Source organism: Pieris rapae, chromosome 1 (genome assembly GCF_905147795.1).
Source record: "Pieris rapae chromosome 1, ilPieRapa1.1, whole genome shotgun sequence".
Lineage (NCBI taxonomy): Eukaryota > Metazoa > Arthropoda > Insecta > Lepidoptera > Pieridae > Pieris > Pieris rapae.
In genome coordinates this window covers 646,416-661,296 of record NC_059509.1, presented here as the reverse complement: position 1 = coordinate 661,296, position 14,881 = coordinate 646,416, and the positions used below count along the sequence as shown (strand labels likewise).

Genomic DNA, 14,881 nt, shown 5'->3' with positions numbered 1-14,881 from the left:
TACATACAACTAATACACACTTATACATTTATCTTAAGGCTACTGTAGCATTGTTAACGATATCTAAAAACAGTCCACAAAAGTCATAGTCAAATCATTTATTTCAATTAGGCCACCTATAATTGAACTTTTGAACGTTAAATAAAATATAAAGATGATTTTAGTTGCCCCTTCCAAAGGTAGTTTCGTGTGGAGTAGAATGGGCAAGAAACTCCACACTTATTCTTTATTAGTTGTTTTCTGTTCTATTCATAAAATAACTAATATTTAAAATCTGTCTGTTAACTCTCCCAGATGACGTCATCTGCATACCATCCCAATTAACACTCACACGTCAGTGTTATTTAACAGCCTCGACATTTTCAAAACGAAATATTTACAATTTCCGTGAAAATAGGCCACAACTGTCAAGTGTGACGCTTGGCACTCATCCCGAGATTTTCACGAATACCACTAAATTTTATTAGCTCGTTGATGTCACCAAGATATGATTAACATCCTGCACACGATCCGCTCTAATGTTTGTTTGAAAACTTTGAGCGACATATTATTTCATTGAAAAGACAATATTGTTAGTTTCAAATACTTCTGAATTCAATTATATGAGGTACAGGTGAGGGACGTTCCCTGTTTCGTATCTTTTTTTTGCATTTTTTGCAGGGGCCATTTTTTGCAGGGGCTATGGCAGGAGGCCCATCTGATGTTAAGTCTGCCAAATACACTCTCATAGCCAGAGGGCTCGCGAGTGTGTTGCTGGCCTTTTAAATAAAAAAATAAATGTCTTTGGCTATGGGGAGCGCGTTTTTAGGTCTGCCTAGGAATAGCTATAGCAGTGAAAAAATTCATGTGCCACAACGGAATACGATTTTTATACTATGAAGAGATATGTAACTGTTTATAATATATTGTTCTTGAAATTTGACTGTTTGATTTATGGAGTGCCTACTATCCAGTACTGTGTGCTACACATCAGTCTGTATTATACTTTCCGGCCAGAAGAGTTTCTAAAAGACCGTGCAATAATAATAATATAATAATTTTTATATCCCATGTCCTGCAAGTAGTTAGCTAGCTTTACTCCTAAAAGAAACAAAGGAAAGAAAAATTATCGACGTTTACGACATTATGACAAAAGTTGATGGCGTGAAAATCTTAATAAGTGAAAATGACTTCTGCAAGAATGTTATTAACAGCTGTGACAGAGTTTTAAAGGCAAAATTAGCTCATTAATAGTTCGTGAGAGCTTGGAATTAAGTTTTCATATAAATTCTACAGACCGGTATGAACTGCGCTGAAATTTATTATACGGTTGACATCGTAATGTACAAAGTAAAGTCTTTAGAGTTTACAGAATTCGCGAGTCGGTTAGTTTTCCCCGAGAATTGAGAACAAGCTGTATAAAACCTTTAATTAGTGCACTCTGTACTAAGCTTTTTAAGAGTTAATTTAGTAATAACACTGATCGTATAAGTTGTGTTTTGTATGGGGCAAAAGATTAATTATATATAAGAGATTCGCAATTAAAAAATTTCAATGATCAATACGAAATAGATCTAAGTCTTAATGCCCTTAAATGGAATAATAAGAATGTTGTCTGATTTGAATTATTATCAGATTGATGAGAAATAATTATACGGACTAATTTTAATGTTCGTAGGTTAGTAAGTTACTAACAGTTACAGTTACTAAGTTACAGGGATTGAGCCCATTTTTCAATTCAATTCAATTCAAAATCATTTATTCATGTAGGTAACATAATGTACACTTATGAACATCAAAAAAAGAAATATACATTAATTGCTTCTAATTTTACATTTACTACCAGTTGTCAAATCAACGGCGTAGAACGGAAGAGAAGAATTGGCAATAAACTCCGCGCCACTCTTTTTAATCGCCAAGTTTTTTTCTTTTACACAACGTTTGTAAGGAGCTGCAACCACTACAACATGTTCCATATGACATATTGAGTAATAAAGATTTGTCCTCTGTCAGCAGGAGGCATGGTGAAATACACGCACGTACATACTCGTGCGAACAACACGCAAATACGTACGAGTAGTAGAAACAGCTAATATCACCACCAAACTAATATGGACTTGCGATGAAACGAGAATCTTATAGTACCTATAGTATTTAATAATCATATAAAATATTACATCTAGATCTTGTTGGATCTAATTAAGTAAATGCGCCAGCCATAAACGTACACCGACACAGAGGCAAAACTTTTTAAATTTGTTTTCATTTTCTATATATTTATTTTTTATTACAAATAATTATATATTTTGATTACTTATTTTATAATATACTCACGATATCGTGTTTAAAACATCTGAATTCAAATGGCAGCAAAAAGATGTAAATCAATAGTAATAATTATTTATTTATTTCAAAAGGCACACTAATGAAACACTCACAGAGAACACATGACAAATGTTCACAACCTTTAGAGTTATCTTTTTTTTGGCTTTGCAGTTTGTTTCGAAATTGTAGAAAAGTAACACTGATTTATAAACATTTATTTCCAGCCTTCAATTGTCTGGTTGCTCCAGACTGTTCACAGAAATTTATTCCAGAAAATATTTACATTGATATCCCATATTATGTCTGGCTGTCACGATTCACATCAAAGCTTTTTACTGTACCTAGTGCGATATCTTTACCTGAATTATCATTAAAAATCAGTGTAGTTTACAGCTAGATATTATTGTAAAAGTTGATTTATTAATTATTAATAATTAATAAAAACAATAATTAGGTAAGGCAAGAATAATACCCACAGAAAAATAGAAATAAATATTATTTGCGTGCTTAAGAAACGCAATTATGAGCAGTTTTGGCTGAATAGCTTCAGCGTGCATTTCTCATCCCTAAGATCGTAGGTTCGATCCCCGGCTGTGCACTAATGGACTTTATGTCTATTTGCGTATTTAACATTCGTTTAAACGGTATAGGAAAACGTCGTGAGAAAACTGGCAGGCCTTAGACCTCAACAAATCGTACTTGCCTATTTGATGATGATTGATGAAATGATGATCATGAAACAGATGCAGAAATCTAAGACCTAAAAAGGTCATGGCATCTAGTTGCTAAGACAAACATAAAAACAAATTTTTCATTAAGTTACATTTTACTTTAGCTATCATGTATTCAATCTTTTAAGTGACTTAATAATTCATGAATAATTAACCACACCCCAAGGAGCTGATTGAATGGTTGCGTTTTACTTATCTGAAAATATTTCATCAACTTCTTTACGAAAGTATAATAACCACTTAGAACTTCAGCCATTCGTCACGCATAACGTTAATTAAATGATTACAAGTTTACAAAAATGCTAGTTATTTTGGGAAATTAAATATATATTCCAATTTACAAACTGTTTAATTATTTTATAAAGCCAGCGTTTCCATTACTGATTGTAAACGCAGTAATATGTCGACGTATGTGTAACCATTTTATTATTTAATTAGGCTCATGGGTAGTCTCAAAAATTAATTAAACGCCCATGGACGCTTACAATGCCTCAGCTTGGTGACTTTTACGTGGTTTGTGACGGTGTTTTTTACAAAAATTATTCTCACATCTTCCACGCGTGAAACAGAGATACGTTTCCTCCCTCGCACGAGTAAAAGCTGGGGCGGTCGCAGATCATGTGTAAAATAATAAACGACTCAAGAATAAGAGTCTTAATGAGACTCCAACATTGATTTCATTCCCTTTGGAGTAAAGACAGGCGCCTGCAAGATAGTATCGAATTACCCCGGTAACCGAGAGCTGGTGCATTCCTCGCTCAACGAATATGTATCAGAATACAGCGAGGAAATGCTGCTAGCACTATAGGTACACAGCGACAGGGACCAAACTTTTTAAATTTGGTTTAATTTTTATTTAAATATAATATATTTTTTATTAATATTATAGTTTATTTAGAGCTCTTCTTTCTTTCTTTTTGGTATACTTTCTTAAAAAAAAGAATACAAAAAAATCGAGAATACTAATAAACGAAAGAAAGAATACTAAAAAAACCAAGTGCGTAATGAACTGAGCCGGAGAAGTAAGAAACTTATTAAAGACTTGTGTAATTTGTCCAAAAAGTTACACAATATCCGAATGTTTATCAATGTTTAAAAAGTACTAACAAAGAATATTTAATGAAAAACTCGAAGCTCCACAGGAAACCTGTTCGATAAATGAGAAAGTTTTCTCTTTCTTTCAAAGTTTTCAAGGCCTTTAAAAATCACAAATTGTTAGGGTTACAAGAAAGTTCCATGTAAAATAGTATATTAATTACACGAAATACATCAATTTAAAGATATTGATATAAAATGTTTAATCATTTATAGTTACCATGTTCAATACATTAATGGCATACGCTTGTAAATTGTTTAAAACAAAAAAAATATGCGGTGAACTGTTAGTAAAACCCAGATTCATCTTACGGATTTATGAAGACTTTTTTACTGTATTTTCAACTATTATATTCGTTTAACTGATTAGTAAATGAATTAAATTGCGACGGGTTAATGAAACCACAATATTAAGTGGAACTCATTACATTACACCACGGTGTAATAAATGTCAATTTGACAAACGAATTTTGACATTACAACCTGTCAACCGCCAAGGTCGTAACTCAAACACAAGTTAGGTAAAAATCAATAAAGCATGTTTGTTCAACTTGATAACGATAGTTATCCGGCCAAATGCTACCGAATCTTATCTACTGTAATATCGATCTTTTATATAAATAACATAATACTGCCTATGTGACCCAAATATAAAGAAATTTAAGTTATATATGAGAGCTATGACATACATAGTGAACATTTGAAAATATTATTTATCTTGTTTCATTATTTAATTTATATGAGCAAATTTCATGCAGGTATTCTGGAGTAAAACACCAGATACATATTTATATTATTTGAAGAATTGAACAAGTAATTAGAAAAGGCAATTTTTCATCACCGATATTTAACAAGTACTAATTAAAGCACCTCGTGTGGTAAGTTTGTATGTTTTGACCTAAGATTTTACGATACATTTAATTTTTCGTAATTTAATTTCCTTGTATAAAAAACAATAAGTGAAGAGAAGAGATTTTAAAGGCTATAGGTATTTTTAAGCCGTAAAGTGCCATCCTAAGTTATCACAAACATAAATAAAGATAAAGTGTGGCCCACAAATGTTTTCCGTGACCTATTTTTATTCACCCTTTATGCCCTTTTGTACTAAAAGTATGAATTTTAGAAAATTGCAAGTAATTGCATTATTTTGAAAAGATACACAGCAAAAGCGGTATTACTTAACATCAGGTGAGCCTCCTGCCCGTTTGCCCCCTGTTCTATAAAAAAAATACGTACACAACTTTACATGATTTTAATTATTTAATTTGTATTTCTATTGTCTTTTGCACTTTACAACAAATACTTATCTATCTAGAAACATAAAACGTTCAAGAACTCATGAACATATAGCATGCCAGCTGAGTGCAGTAAAACTGAAGGTTTTGGCAACACTAAATAAAATGTAAATTAAACTTTGAAACTTTCATTATTCAAGAGAATTTGCAAAACCTTGATATATACTAGCGATGATTATTAAATACCGCTAATAGAATACAATTATATAAAAATAGCATTTAACAGTATGAAATACAAGTTACACATAATGTTTATAATTTAATAAGCTAATTTCAAATAAACACACAGATTTAGTATTCAAACCTTTATTTGTTTTAAATGCTAGAAAATTGTGTATTAAATGTGTATTTTGCAAATAGGTACTGTGTTAAATAAAAACCCCAATAAAAGACTTGAGTTGGACTACTATTAGGTCATTGCACCTAAGTTTAAGTTAACATGATATATGGTTATGAAAGCATATACATATACAGTCAAAATCTGTTATACCAACATCGACGGGACTACTTATATTCGTAAAAGCGATAGTCGGCTTTTGATTTTGGTCAATATAACCGGTATGTTCTAAACGATGTCGACGTAAACGGTTTTGTCTTTATTTTGTTTGTGAGAATTATATGTTTTTACGATCGTTGTCAACGAACATATATTTTTGTCTCACAACATTCATAAAAAGCAAATTACGAATTCTCAAGGTTCTTCTGCATAATTATAATTCGTGTCATAGTTTAAAGTAACTAAATAATACAGAACTCTTAGCAACTGTATGGATCGGTAGGCCTAACGAACTCAGATCTATAGTAAATATTATTTGTGGTGGCATTTTTTTTGTATGGAAATGTTTAAATAAAACTATTCTTTTGAAGCTGAGTAACAACTGAGTTTAATGGTTAATAACATGGGCTTATAACTAACACATAATTAGGCGTAGAGGGATTGCGACCCGAACAAAACCAAACTTGGATTACTTACGGGTTCATAAATCTAAATGACACTTAAGGACCTTATCGGAAACGAGAACTCTAAAAATTATCACATACATTTACAAAACTTAATGTCTCAATGTTGTCTTTGTTCCATTTGTAACTTTTTTTATAAAACAGGGGGCAAACGGGCAGGAGACTCACCTTATGTTAAGTGATTGCCGCCCATGGACACTCTCAATGCCAGAGGGTTTGCGAGTGCCGGCCTTTTAAAATTGGTACTTTCTTTCTGAAATGACCCTAAGTTGAATTTGATTACGCTTCCAATTAATAACTCATGTTGGGTAACATAACTTACGGCTTCAACTTAAAACAGCTCCTAATCTTTTTCTAAGTATTTTAATCATTCGCCAATTGTAACTTGCAATAATGTGAGGGCGCGATGATTTGTAATATGAATGAAAAGAGGTAAATTTATTAGAATTTAACAAAAGTCATTTAGAGACAAAAAAAGGAAAATATATGAAAATTACCTTTGTATTCCTCTGTATCCACTTCCATATTCATGATATTAATTACTTCACATATCACAATCACAATAAACACTATCTGTTGTCTATGTACAAAGAGACCGCGGCCGTCGTGATTATTTGATAGCACGTTTTTTACTACCGATTGGGTGTAGGGATGCTATGTTTATCGATATATTTCGTATTTCGTAGCGCAGTATATAAATTATTTATTTGCGTAATCTGTAACATTGGACGTGATTATTTCCGGTAACTGAAGGGTTTTATTCACACCACTTTTATACTTTCTATTGGTTGTGATAACACCGGTAATCTGTAACGTCCAAATACGATATCCTTAACAATGTTGAATCTTGGAACTACGCGATGTTGAAAGAATCGAAAGCGGATACGAAAAGATCAGGATAGTTATTGGAAATTACAGAATAACATCGCTGTATCAACAGCTTGTAAACACCAGATATAAAACGTAATCACAATACACTATGCCACTTTCAATTAAATTTAGAGAGAGTTTAAGCCCTCAATTGTATAATTTCATTCAGATTTATCGACACATCGACACCGCGTTTAAAGGTCGACTGATAAGCGCCGGCGCAGAACATACTTTTATGTAAGATGCGTAATATTACGTCAACCATCTTGACAATGAAACTATTGTAATTCTAAAACTGTCGTTAATGTTTTGTACACTCTACATGGTAACTAATATCTGTTATTTCCACGAGTACTTGAAAATACTTAGGCTCAACAAGCTAAACATGGAAAGATTGACTTTCTTTCAGTGTGTGCATTTAACAATCGCTCGAACTGTGAAGGAAAAGTAAAAATTGGACGGCGCATTATAGCACAGGAGGATTAAATAAATAAATGATCATCAAACAGATCCAGAAATCTCAGGGCCACACCCAAAATGGTTATACCGCTAGTGATTGTTTTTTCTATATATTTTATTTATCAATGTTTATTAAATTGATATTGAAAATGTTAAGTAACAGTTTTTCGTTTCTAAATATTTCTATAATAAAATATGTTCGTTAATTATCTTTTATGTCAATCATAACTTGCACTAAAACTTAGCACGAATGTCAAAAGCTATATTTCCGACATTTAACACATTAGTGCTCTTTTCTTGGATCCGAGTGGAGCGGGGCCATAGTAGCGGTGGCGCCTACTCGTATCCGAGCGAGCGTTTCGTAATTTTTTAAGCCAATAGCTCTCGGATCCGAGTATTCGGCACCCGACGTGCTCGTTTGCCGACCACTCGGATCCAGACAGAATATTTTTTTTCAATAAAAAATAAAAAATTTATAAATATTTTCAAACATTCATATTTAATAAATCAAAATTGGTCATTAAAATGTTTGAGTTTCCGACTATTACTTTGTATCCATTGTTTAAGCATTCAATATGTTAAGACTCAACTCTTATCACATATTCCAGGTACTGGAACCGATTGGTTTATTAATTGCCTTAAATTATGTTTCAATAGCCTTGATTGGTCAGGATAAATGTTTGGTCTAGGCCTTTGTCACATAGATTATATATACTGGGTGTTCCATTTTGTTTAAGCCAATATATATGGATAAATTCAAAATGTAAATACTAGAAAATCCAGCAAATTTTGAAAGTCAATATTTTACTACGTAGTAAAATAGGCTTCAGTTGCCTATAAATTAATTATTGGCGAGACCCACTGTAAGGGAGCGTTTACTGTGGTATTATTAATAATTTAATTCCACACATATGTCCAATCTAAACGTAGGAAAATGTGTCAGCACGTACAATTATTATTCCCTAAAAATAATATACAGTAGTAGACTAGAATTATCATTCATAAATTATTAAATCAGTGGCGCTACAACCTCTTTAGGTCTTGGCCTCAGATTTCTGAATCTATTTCATGATCATTTTTTTTTATCAGCCTCCAGTGCCTGACACACACCGACGACTTTTTGGCTCTAAGACATGTCGGTTTCCTCACGATGTTTTCCTTCACCGTTCGAGCAAATGTTAAATGTGCACATAGAAAGAAACTCTATTGGTGCACAGCCGGGGACCGAACCTACGACCTCAGGTATGAGAGTCGCAGACTGAAGCCACTAGGCCAACACTGCTATTCAGGCAGTGAAATAATTCTGAACAGAACCTAAAAGGACAGCCTATGTATGGATAGATTAGGAATATCCGGACGTAATTTCTTAGTAGTTAATAATGACAGTAAAGGTATATTTTATCCAGAGGGCCGTGCGTCATTAATCTGATAACGATAATGGTTAGATATGACGCGGTTGTCGTCAAGTCGGGCGGCGTCCTATTTTTGATGGGATCTCAAACCAACTTAAATAAATCTAGCTCCATCACCTATACCTAAATATAGAATATCCTTCTAAATATTAATCTTCTTTTCTTTGAAATGCGAGGCTCAAGACCGAACGCGATGGAGACTCAGCCCCATCTAGGTTCTAGGGGCTAGGACAGTGAAGTGTAAATATTATTCATCGCCTCCAGGTACATTAAGAATGTAGGTTCGTGATTTGACTTTCGGCGCACAAATAGTACTAACTTACCTAGTACGTACTTGCCTTAAAAATTGGCAAAAATTGGTCTTCCATATGGCCTGGGTGGATGAGAATACATGTAAACGTAGTAGTACACGTCGTCATGTGTTACTTGGTAACAACCCTACAGAAATGCCAACTACTGGAGCAAATAAAAATAACTATAAATATAATTTTAAAATGGCCCTAATAAAAACGAAACGGATTACAAAAAGTACTTTTCGCTAATCCGGAAAAGGCTATAACAATTTTTCCGAAACAAGTTTGCGGAAAATACGGTTTATCTTATCTAAAAGCCTTGTGACAAATCTCAAGACAATACGCCACAAGGACGAATATTAAGATTAAAGGGATGTCCTTGACATAGGAATGAAGTTACGGCAGAGTTTATGAAAAAACATTGGTTCAACAACTTTTAAAATTCTAAGATTTCTGTACGAAATATTAAAGAATGTGATGTCTTTTACGCTCTATCTAAAATGCCCGCACTGATGCTTGCAGCTAGACGTACAGTGTTTCTTGATGGTGTTTTTATCACCATATAAAAAAATTACACTCATAAATATGTGTGTTTCGTTTCGAACGCGGGACCCAAAGTTGTGGCTCGCATTTTAGGGGAATAACTTTATATGGTGCCGAGACTCCATAGCTGGTACTTTCCTCGATCAACGCATCAAATGTTTCGAAATACAGCGAAGAAATGTAAAGGGAAACTATTTTCAATTTTTATTTTATTATGATTATTATTATTACGAATTGTGTACTGTATATTAGATTGTTATGATCACTAATAAATAAATTTTAAATACATAGGACACACAAAAAGGCAATATATTTAAGTATTATATATTGCAGAGTTTGGACTTTTCGAGTTAGATACCCTAAAACTTCCACGTGACTTCATTGGCCTTGTTTATTTGCATACAATATTTTACTTACACTTAACTATAATACTCATACTAAGCATCTTGCTAAATGTTCCTCTCTTTGTAATGCTTGAGTTCCAAGAACTAAAACCCTTCCGTACTTACGGCTCTCTCATCTGCTACTTTGAATGCTCCAGTGAATAGGCTATCTCGCTCTTACAATTTACTAACATTGATGAAAATATAAATATATTTTACAAATTCCTACTTACGGTAATTTTGTGAATGATGTTCTTAATCAAGTCCTAGTTATTTTTTGTTTTTTGCTTATGCGTAATGTTTTTCTTGCTACAAATTTCAACAGTGAAATATTATAGTCATACCTTTATTGTTATTAAAAAAACACTAAATAATCTTTGAGGAAAAGTACAAGTACAGGTATTTTGTGAATTCGATATTAATTAGTAAAGCAATTACCGTAAGTGTTTCAAGTATAAGAAGCCAGCTTTTACCCAAAATACAATATTACGAATATCATTAGCAATACTAATAACTGTATTTTAAGTAATTTATTTTCATCGTCTCAGTAAAGGTATATTATTTACGTAATTTACAGTCGCAAAGCTGCTAAAAGGTTTTTATTAAAAGCAGCAATAACATGTTTTGCGTAAACTAAAAGAATAATAATAATAACGCCACTTTAATTTCATATTAAAATTAAATATCAAATGGATTTTAGTCTTGTTATTATACTCTTAAAGTCAAAATCAAGAGTCAAAAATTAATTATTCATATAGGTGTACACTTATTCGTCGACAACAAAACGTCAACAAAAGAAATATGCATTAAATGCTTCCAATTTTACATTTACTGCCAGTTCTGAAATCAAGGGCTTAGAACGGAAGAGAAGAACTGGCAATACGCTCTCCGAATGTTTTTTGTTTTTTTAGTATATGTTTGTTATTTCCATTACTTCGTGTTCCATAGTACGAAGCCCTTTTGGGTTGCCTCCTCCTGAACTTTTGACCATTTGGATCTATCCTTAGCTTCCTTTTTTCTACTATCTATTTTCGAACAGTACGTTTCATTTTCCTGGTGGAACCTTCGAGCAGGTAGCTTCGGTAGTCCATACAATCAGAGGGCTCCAAAATGCGTTGCACCTCGGAAACACCTCGAAAGACGGCAGGTTCTACATACAAGTGCAACGTTCTCATTTGTGGAAAGATAGGTGGAACTTCATTATCTGCCTGGACGTCTATCCAAAAAACTCTCCATGATAAGTGGGGTAGAAGATGCAGAAAGGCCCAACATCTCTAGGCAGTTATATCTTGTATAGCACACGCTATAAGATACAAGTGCACCATTTTCCTTTCATCATTACACACTAATCGCTAAATTTCCAACTAGCCCGAAGTTTAGGAGGTAGTTTTTGTACAACCCTGTGCCTGAGATGAGAGAGATGAGAGATAGATTTAGTCCAACTGAAGCACTCCATTAAGATTTCTAACACCAGGAGTGTTATCTTTGATGAGAGAGATGAGATAGGCTTAAGCACTCTATAAAGTTTTCATAAAAATATATTCGTTTAAATAAAACATTTCCGCGTCTCAGATTTTATTCATTAATGCAGATTTAAACTCAACTCGACTGAATTGAAACCAGAATCTAATTTAAATGTCAAAGTCAGAATTCAGTTAAATTACTGCAATGTCATTATAATGTGTGAACTGAGCGTGAAATTAAGTGACCATAGTTTGTTAGTGATTAATTAAATGGACGGCATTTTGTGCATAGCTTACATTGCAATCGAAGTTGAGGAACTATTGATAATGAACATTCCCGTAAGTTATTTACTTACATCTAATAAATGCCTTTTTTACACTTCTCTACTGATTCATTTAAGAATAAGTTAAAACTTAATGTCCTAAGCCTTGTATCTTTCTTCTTTAATATAGCTAGGTACTGGATATTTGTCGATCTCCTAATTTATAAATATTGATCATGTTTTGTTTTGCTTTGTATCATAAGTTTCATTAGTGAACATTTTTGTGGATATGTCCAATTTATTTATTTTATGTTTTACTTTTTTTACTGTATAGCGATGTATTTGTTTAGTTTCCTTAATAATTACAATTTTAATGTATGGTTCGTATGCGTTAGAACCCCCAATTGTGAAATACGGCTGCTGCGAAAAATATGTGGTACACATAACATCTGGTTTTTGTTAAATAATAAGTTTTTTCAATTCAAAGTGTATTGAAATGAACATAAATATTGCTATACATTTTATTGATTGATATTTTGAATTCCAGGTAATAATATTATTCGGAATACTTAATTATGTAATCGGTCAAACCAAAAAGACAAAACCGTTAAAGTTATATATATCCAATTGGCACGACTACAGTCTGCCTTCACCAGTATTGGCTTCGAATTTGAAAGAAATTCTCCATAAAATCTCTCTATATAAAACACTACAATACTGCCCGTTTCCAAACAAAAAATGCTATGAACAACCGTATAAAAGTGTCGTCGCCAAAATAATTGAAGACGTTCAGGAAAAGTTTGAATATGAAGACAAAAATACTACCGAAAGAACCAATACTCCAAACGGTACAGAAATATGTAAAGAAAAACCAGTCAACAGATCAAAAAATACTCTTGTAGACTTACACTATGCATTCGATGCCATATAGAAATTATTTAGTAATTTTGATCCTATTTAAACAAAATACAAATTATTCAAATATAATTTACATACACATACAACATAGAATTGACTATTTGTTTCGCGTGGTCATAATTTCGAGTAATGTACCCAAAACGCAACGGTACAATAATATATTTAATGTTAATTTTTTCGAATAATTGCAGTAACTAAATGCCTTTTTAATTAGTATTTTATTTAAAAAAACGTGTATAGCAAGATAAATAGATATAAAAAACGACACTACCAATACAAAAAAGGTATTGACTAGTTAAATAAAGTTTATTTAAATATCACAAAGAATTATTTCTACTTATATATAGATTATAAAATAAAATAAATAGATTTTATTTTATTTTATAATCTTCACTACGCTAACTTCAGGGTGTCGGTTTGCGCATCGTAAAAATTTACTCCCATCATTTTTCCCTAACGCGCCAAAATTGTAAAATTAACAATTGTATGTGTTAAATACTAAGACCGTGTGGTCATGGTGTATACGGAGGTTCAAAGTCCTACGAAGATTTGATAAGGGGGCTAACGGGTCCAAAAATAATCACAAGAAAACCCACCCCCTTGGGTTGGGTGCCAATTACTTCCCCTATTAAAGTGTTAAATTCTCGCTTAGTAAATTGTCATCCTCACTTTGATCTTATCTTGAGGTGAATCATAGAGAATTGTGAAGGTAGAGAATGTCAGTGTCTTGATATATTTGAAAGGATGCTTGATATAGTTTCAAGAATGTACTATAATACGTTCATTCATTAGTAAATGGCAAACGACTATGATTTAGATTTAAAAAAAACAATTTTCTTCATAAAAATCAAATATAAGAAAATATTAATTGTGTGTGTAACGTTTTTTAAGTGGTTGCTAAGTGTTTTCAGCATGTCATCGTCCCTAAGGTCGTAGGTTTGATCCCAACACATAAGCATCTGGATAGAAGTAAAATATCGTGAGGATACCCGCATGTCTTAGACCCATAAAGTCGCGAGCGTGGGTCAGGCAGAATAGACCAACCAGTGGCGCTGCAACCTTTTATATCTGAGTCTTCCACTTCCACCACTTTGAAGTATGTTAAACTTTTGCCACATCATACATAGCACTAAAATGTATAATAATTTAGGTACACATAAGTGTTATAAGAAATACAGAAGGTAAGATAAGCATACAATGAAAATACCAGAATTTTTTGAAAAAGCAGAAAAAATTATCATCAAAGCAGCAAACTAGACTTGGCTTAAAATATATCAATATATATAAAAAATCCCACTTTAACATATTGACAACGTACCCGAAATGCGTTTGATGTGTAGCTGCGTGGCAAAGTTATTCCCCATTTGGGAGACATAACTGTCCTTTTTGCTTGATAACTGTATGCTGAAGCCGTCAGACTCGAGAGAGGCCCTGGGAGCCCTCGCAGCTTGAACAGCTTTGTTCTGACAAACAGGAGTCGGGGCCACCTTTGCCAAGGCAGCCTCCTGGGACCCGGTGCTGTCCCGCCTTCGACTTTTATGGTCCAACAGCATACTTGGGGTGCATCCCATTTTGCTACATTGGCACTACACTTTGGCACTAACACTTACGCACTTTGGTATCATTGTTCGGACCTGCAACAAGATTTACAGAGTGAATTTAATGAACTTGGTGAGATTTCTTTGTGGCTAAAATAAAATGCATTGTTCGATTAAAATAAATTATGTTCAACTTTATACTCATAAAAATTCCATTATCTAGCTACTATATTTTGATTTATAAAATATACCGTCAAAACAAAGATATTTTTGAAAACTTCTCGTCGTCTAGTTATTGCGATAAATCTTTAACATAACGACGTCTAGACGTCCGCTAATAATATGAGAATATTA

The 14,881-nt window shown here is 32.9% G+C and overlaps 1 protein-coding gene across 3 annotated transcripts in view; it reads right to left on the bottom strand.

Moving 5' to 3' along the window:
* The window catches only part of LOC110995748 (high affinity cAMP-specific and IBMX-insensitive 3',5'-cyclic phosphodiesterase 8), a 117,352-nt gene that overhangs the window by 77,986 nt on the left and 24,485 nt on the right, over positions 1 to 14,881 (bottom strand). For 2 of the 3 annotated variants that reach the window (XM_022263053.2, XM_022263057.2), the window contains exon 2: positions 14,308 to 14,623. In XM_022263053.2, coding sequence (XP_022118745.2) covers positions 14,308 to 14,560 — 253 coding nt within the window. In that variant the 5' untranslated portion in view covers positions 14,561 to 14,623. Of the gene's footprint in view, positions 1 to 6,882; positions 7,089 to 14,307; positions 14,624 to 14,881 lie in introns of those variants that run through there. The other variant, XM_022263055.2, reaches the window with a different exon arrangement.